General features: G+C 32.6%; 1 protein-coding gene across 1 annotated transcript; it reads left to right on the top strand.

Annotated features, from left to right (window-relative positions):
• Window positions 1-4,810, top strand: LOC130979451 (receptor-like cytosolic serine/threonine-protein kinase RBK1). Its single transcript, XM_057902898.1, has 8 exons — window positions 1-128; window positions 345-833; window positions 2,678-2,935; window positions 3,355-3,506; window positions 3,593-3,672; window positions 3,763-3,901; window positions 4,064-4,213; window positions 4,424-4,810. The coding sequence occupies exons 2-8, from the start codon at window positions 374-376 to the stop codon at window positions 4,580-4,582; spliced, it is 1,398 nt and encodes a 465-aa protein (XP_057758881.1). The 5' UTR covers window positions 1-128; window positions 345-373; the 3' UTR covers window positions 4,583-4,810.
• The last annotated feature ends 2,393 nt before the right edge of the window (window positions 4,811-7,203 follow it).

Raw genomic sequence — 7,203 nt, 5'->3', positions numbered from 1 at the left:
TTGGATTTTCTCCTATCAATAAAAACCTCCTTTTCTCTGCATGCTTCTTCTTAACCTCCCAACAACAACAACCCTCTCTCACTTCCTCTTTCTTCTCTCAATCATGCAACACTAAACCCTCAACGAAAGTAAATAATAAATGTTATGCTTTCATTTCATTCCCCTGTTTAAAAAGGAATGCCTACTCTGTTTTTGTTTTTCTTCATGACTACTATTTTTTATTTTTATTTACAAAAATATATCATTTTATTATTTTTTTTTTAAGATATGAATGAATACATATTTTCTTTTCCCTCCTTGTTTTCTGTAACTGTTTTAAACGGTGCGTTTTGTTGTTTATGCAGAGAGAAGCGGAAGCAGAAGAAGAAGAAAGATGAAGAGAATGGATTCGAAAAGCGATAACGGAAGAGAGTTTTCTAGCGACGACGACGCATCTCCGAGATGTGTAATGGAAGCTCCTGTTTCTGAAACAGAATCCGACTCCACCACTACCAGCAGCAGCAGCAGCAGCTCCTTCTCCCCGGAGAAGCTTCCGCTTCCGCCACCGCCAGCGGTGGCAGCGGCGGCGCTGAGAAAAACAAATTCGAAGGAGAGCAACTTGCAGCAGTGGAAGACAATGATCGACGTGTTCAAGTTCAAGAGCGTTAAGAAATTGACGACGATTCCTCTGCTCTCTGCGGGGAACGAAATCACGAGGAAGGGTTTTGCTAAGAAACTGGCTCGGATTCGAAGCGCCGAAGATAGCATCGACATAGGTGTTATTCCGACGAAGCCTTCTTGGAGGAACTTCGATTACGCGGAACTCGCAGCTGCAACTAACGATTTCAACTCAGGTTAGCAGAACTTGCTACTTTTTCTATTTCCGTCGCTTATTTTCGTTTTACATTTTCCTTTACTTTTATTTATGTTTGATGCCTAGTTTCAACTTGCAAAGTTGTAAGTGATTTTGCTGATAGTAGCAAATTTGGTGTAGATGAATAAAAAGGAGGGAATAATTTTACCACTAGTTTGAGACTTTAAGACTCAAGAATATGCAAAACACTTTCTGCCTTCTTTCATTTTTGGTACAACGAATATGAAATTTACCCCAAAAGTATTTGTTATTTTATTATTATTATTAGAATTTGGTTAATAGTTAGTTATAATTGGAGCTAGAAGTAAAAAGAATGCTAATTGCTACTAATAAAAGTTTTAAAGTTTTAATGAATTAAATATATTTAAAATTTTACTAATTTTGGGGAGGTTGAGAGAAATTATATGGTTATTATGGTTGAAAGGGTCAGCAGCGCCATGAGGTTGGGGAGTTGATTAGGTGCTTACTGCCAAACATGGGAGTTGGGAGAAATAGTAGACGACTTTTTGACCAAAAAGCATAGGGTTCCCTTTTCTGCTGGACAAGGACACAAAACTGATCATGGGTCCCTTCTTTCACACCTCTTATATTCATTTAACACTGGTCTTTATAAAATCTAAATCTAATACTATCTTTTTATAGTTAGATTAATTAGATACGATTGTGAGTTTGATCATTGCTATAGGTTATTAACATGTAAATAAAACATGAAAAAGCAAACATTTTTATATTTTTATTTTCCATTGGGAAAGTGCTTGGGGAGGGTGCTGTTTCTGACAGTAACAAAACACAGGCGTGGTCCTTGATGGTGCTTTCGGCTACCATCAGTCATAAATTGTCCCACTGTTGGCCTTCGGGCTTGGGCATTGTGTCCTTTTAAAAGAGACATATCTGTTGTCAATTATAAGATTTTGAAGAGTGAACCCTCCTCGTTTGATTTTTATCAATGAATTGGCCATAATTTTGTCAGGGACACGGCCTACTAACTTTGTCTTCTCATGTCTTCCAAAACGTTCATTAATTGGGGACGTAAAGGGTTGGTATATGAGGTTCTTTCTTTCAAACTCACCCTGCAGTGTGGGGATACTCTCGTTTAGGAATTGATTTTGAATGGTAGTAGTTGAAGAAATTAATACATATGATTATGACTTTTATCCATTTCAAATAAATATTGACCCGGAATAATCATAATCATACATTAAAAACATACCACGTAATTCATAAAATTTATAATTATTATGCAGATAATTATTTATTCTGGTCTTGTTCTATCAACCTACGTTGAAAAAATGTTCACACTACTATTACAAATTAGTTAAATTACGCAGAAAAGATGGTCATATAGCAAAATAGTAGACTAGCAATGAAAGCAGCCTCACAAAAATACAAATAGGTATATCAAATTTGTAGCCTTTATTTTTGACCCAATTTCGCAATATGTTTCGTATGTAGGAGTATTTAATAAAATACCCACTATTAGTCAATTAATGAAATAATTTTAATGAAAAACCGTTGACAAATGGTTTGAATAAGAAGCCAGTCTCAGAGCCTAGAATCCTTCAGCATTAGAATTGAAAAAAGTTCAACTAGATTTTGCCCCATATCATCAATCCAACTTAGATTTATTATGCTTATAAGTCAAAGTTTAAATCCAATAAATATTGGTGACTTTTGAATATTTGATTATTTGAATATTTTCCTTATCTACCAAAAATAAATTGAATATTCCTCAATCCTTAATAAGATCAGAAACAGTTACATAGCAATTTACATCATAACTTGAATTTTCTTTTGTTCTAATTCTTGGAACTTTTGGTTGCACAGAGAACCTGGTTGGTAAAGGTGGCCATGCAGAAGTGTACAAAGGGCACCTACCTGATGGGAAAGTTATAGCAGTCAAGAGACTAATGAAGAATGCCAAGGATGCTGGGGACAGAGCTGGTGATTTCTTGACAGAACTTGGGATCATTGCACACATAAACCACCCAAATGCAACACGCCTTGTTGGGTTTGGGATTGAACGCGGTCACTACTTTGTACTAGAATATGCTCCACATGGCAGCCTTTCTTCGTTGCTCTTTGGTGGGTTTGATGCATTCATCACTTGGAACTCGTTTGATATCCGTCTCAAGACTAAAATATCAAGAACATCTGGGATACAACTCTGTGGAGAAAGAGATAAATACAGAAACATATAAATGTCCTTATTTAAAACAATATTTTGTTCAATTGTCTGTCTACTGAAAATTGGAGACAAGAACAAAGATACAACTTTTCTGTTTTGTCTTTGTCTTCTTGTCCGTTTTTTTTTGTAGTGCTTACCAAATACAACATCCTTCTCATTTCTTGGTCTTACACTTTTCTGTTTATCCATCCATTGTCATTTATCTTGCCATTATCACCTTTTTGCCACAATTGTATTTTGATATCCAAAGATGTATCAGAAAGTGACATCAATATATAAAAGTTGCTTGCAAATTAAGAGGTGTTCAACATGTCAGGTTCTGAATGCTTGGAGTGGAAGACAAGGTTCAAGGTCTCCATTGGAGTGGCAGAAGGGTTGCAGTATCTGCATCAAGATTGTCCTAGAAGAATCATTCATAGGGATATCAAAGCCTCTAACATACTACTCAATGAAAATTATGAAGCTGAGGTACTTTCATAGTAGTCTAAATAAGTTCTTGGCTTTCATGTTAAGTATTTTTTCTAACCATTAATAGCTTCTGTGATAAACTTCAGATTTCAGATTTTGGATTGGCAAAGTGGCTTCCAACTAATTGGGCTCACCACGTTGTCTTCCCAATAGAAGGCACATTTGGGTTAGTATTGCAGCCTCAAGTTTAGCTCTTAACATGTTTTCTTATTGTAACTTCAGTATCTAAAACACTTGGTTGCATCAATGGCTGTAGGTATTTGGCTCCAGAGTACTTCATGCATGGAGTTGTGGATGAGAAGACTGATGTATTTGCATTTGGGGTTTTGTTACTGGAGATCATAACTGGTCGTCGTGCTGTCGATTCAGATAGTAGGCAAAGCCTTGTGATCTGGGTAAGTCTTAGTAGCCCCTTTTATATCTTGTGGAAGATCCTAATTCAAATTTGAACACCAAGGGATTAAGATGTTTATAACTCTCAATTTTGCTCAAAGATTACATATTCTATTTAATTATGAGAAGGACAAAATAAGAATGATATACTATTGTTTTGTCAGGCTAAGCCACTGCTGGATACAATGAATGTGACGGAAATAGCAGACCCCAGATTAGAAGGGGAATATGATCCTATTGAAATGAAGCATGCCATGGTAACAGCTTCCTTGTGTGTCCACCAGATATCCTCCAAGAGACCATTCATGAATCAGGTAAGAAAAAAAATCAGCACTCATTTCCTCATTCACCTGATTTAGTTACTCCCCTGTTCTTTTTTTATACCTTGCAGTCACTTTTTGGTACATCCTAGGATCAATGTTATCTAAGATGTACCATTTTGTGGCAATTAAAGAAAAAAATGAACTGGAGCAGTAACTAGTATTTCAAATCTCAATTATGATGTGTCCTTGCTATAACAATAGGTTGTACCCTTACTCAAGGGTGAAGTAGCAGCTATTGAACTCAAACAAAACTCACCAGCAACAAGATCACTCTTGTTAGAGGCATGTGACCTTGAGGACTATACTTGCTCTAGTTACCTGAAGGATCTCAACCGCCATAGGGAGTTAATCAATGAGTGATGCTTGATTTGTTGTTTTAATCTCCACATATAAATGTTAATGAAGGCTATGTATGGAATGGCCATTTTAGCAGTGTGTACAGCTGAATCCAAAATGCACGAGCTTGTGTTTTTCTTCAAGCTTTTAGTAGGATTGTAATTTGGCATGGAATTGTAGTCAGAAGATAACCCAAGCAACCATGGTTTCGGCTTTTGTGAGCACTATGTTCATGCACAGGAGTGTTTGTAACTATTTTGACTCAGCTGTGCAAGCTCTACATGAATCTCACCTATCAATCAAATTGCCCCTTGTGTTTCCCTTTCTCCTTAAGTAGTTATGGAAGAATAATACTAGCAATAAAAAGAAAAAGTCAATGTATCATAGTCCACAACCATTTAGGCATAGAGGAAATGTCATTTAAAAATTGGACCATCTTAGCCAAAGCTAAGGCCTCATTAAATAAATGAAAAGAAATTAGAAAAAGTATAACGTGCTGACATGGATAAACATTGAAAATTGACCAAGTATTATCCGTCTTATGTAAATATCTCTGAAGATAGATGCAATCCCCTGTCGCACTACAATAAACACTTGCCTTTGACATTTCTTCTTTTTTATCTTCATGATTGATATAAGAGTTGATATTAGGTCTTGTTAAATAAAAAGGTTATGTTAGATAATTAATAACTTTTTTGAACAACATAAACAACTATCAATCAAATTAAAATACATTACACTTTTAAATTATCTACCTACATCTTAATACTAGCATTTGACCCGTGCAAATGCACGGGCTACCGAATTTATTTTTACCACAAAAAATTATTTATTTTGAATAATATTTTTAATTTTTTATTATATCAAAATATCGTAAATAGGTATAATTTTAAAATTTGAGTTCTTTTCATATTAATAAAATATTCTATTATACAAAGATTTTTAATGTTAATCTAAATATATATTAAGCACAAAATAAAAAAAAATAGATGTATTATAGAATAATATTTTTTGTTCATAAAAGTAAACTAAATTACACTTAAGATTTAAAATTACATTTTCTTTTGTTAATTAAAATTATATTTCTGTTCATTTTTTCTTTCTTAAAACACTAATACTGAATTCGTTTACGTTACTTGACCATGACATTACGAAATTCTAATTAAAACCGTTAAAATGGGTTGGGTCCATTGGGATTGGCACTTTTAGAGTTCTTTAACGTACTTGGCTGCGAAATAAATGGACAAACCCATTTAGTTATTTTTTTATTTTTTTATTCTTTTTTCCTATTTTTATTAATTTTTTAACCATTTTTTTCTTACCAATCTAATTCAAATATCTTTACTTCTAATAAAAAAATAACTCAAATTCTAACATTATCTATTAAAGACAAAAAATTTGTTCGAAAATTAATATTTTAGATTTTTAGTCCATAATATAATTTTTTTTAAATAAAAATTATCTATTTAGACAAAAAAATAAAAATAAAAACTAAATTTGTTAGCCTGTTTTGTCCATTAAACTTTTTTTTTAAATGGTCCAAACTCTCATCTTAAAAGTCTATACATATTTGTACATAAGTGTACACCTAGAAGTGTTAGTCTAATGATGAAAAGAGACTGGATTTTAATTTTTAAGCACACTTACAGAGAAAAAATGTGTGTGCTGGTTAGCCAAAAGAAGTGTCACTAGAGAGTTAGGTTTCTATTTCATAGATAATTATCTTAATGAAATCAAATATATGTTAGATGATGATTGTAGAGAGGCCTCCAGAGTCCGATTTATCTTTGATATGTAATCTTCAGCTGGACTTTTAGACTTTATTTTAATTACAAAAAAAAAACAATAATAAGTGTTACACCTAGCATCATTCTCCAGTTTAATTCAGTTTAATCGAATCTTTGATGGCACAACTCAAAGTATTAAGGAACTGTTATTAACACTAATATGTTCTTTGTAAGCATGGATGTGTGGACTCTATTTGAGCAAAGGATAAATATGTTTTCAAGAATTTGATTAACAAATGCGCTTGTTAAATTTGTTAAAGAAGCACTTGTTTATTGGTGACTCAAAAGTTACTATTATTATCTACTTAGGCTCAGTTTAGGTAAACAACTTAAATAAGTTCTTTTGAAAAAATAGTTTAACGTATAAGGACTTTTATTAATAACAACTTATAAATAAGTTATTTTGTATTTGAATTTTTAATTATAAAAGTACTTATTTTAAAGTTGTAACGTTTGAATAAATAACTCAAGAACTTGTTATAACTAATTATAAAAATAATAGCAAGCTATATAAAAATAAAATAACATGTGAAAAAAATAAAATTAAAACTACGATTTCATATCACACACAATATTAAATACAAATTTAATAATAAAATAGAGTGGTAAAATGATAAAAAAAAATAATTGAAAGAAATATATGAAGTAGGTGATTCAGATGGAACATTATTTTAAAATAGTGTTGGAAGGTCAATAGTTTCAACAGATGAATCATTACATAAAAAAGGTGGTGGAGGGCGAATACTTCCAACATTGAGACAGTATTTTCATCAGAAACAGTAAATATTTTTACAGAGCCAAGAATGAAAGTATATTTTTTTAAAGCAATTTTTTTTAGAAAAATGATAGAATGACTTA

The sequence above is a fragment of the Arachis stenosperma genome, chromosome 5, assembly GCF_014773155.1.
Source record: "Arachis stenosperma cultivar V10309 chromosome 5, arast.V10309.gnm1.PFL2, whole genome shotgun sequence".
In the NCBI taxonomy this organism is placed as follows: domain Eukaryota; kingdom Viridiplantae; phylum Streptophyta; class Magnoliopsida; order Fabales; family Fabaceae; genus Arachis; species Arachis stenosperma.
The sequence above is the reverse complement of the archived record's forward strand: the minus strand, read 5'-3'. Positions and strand labels throughout refer to the sequence as shown.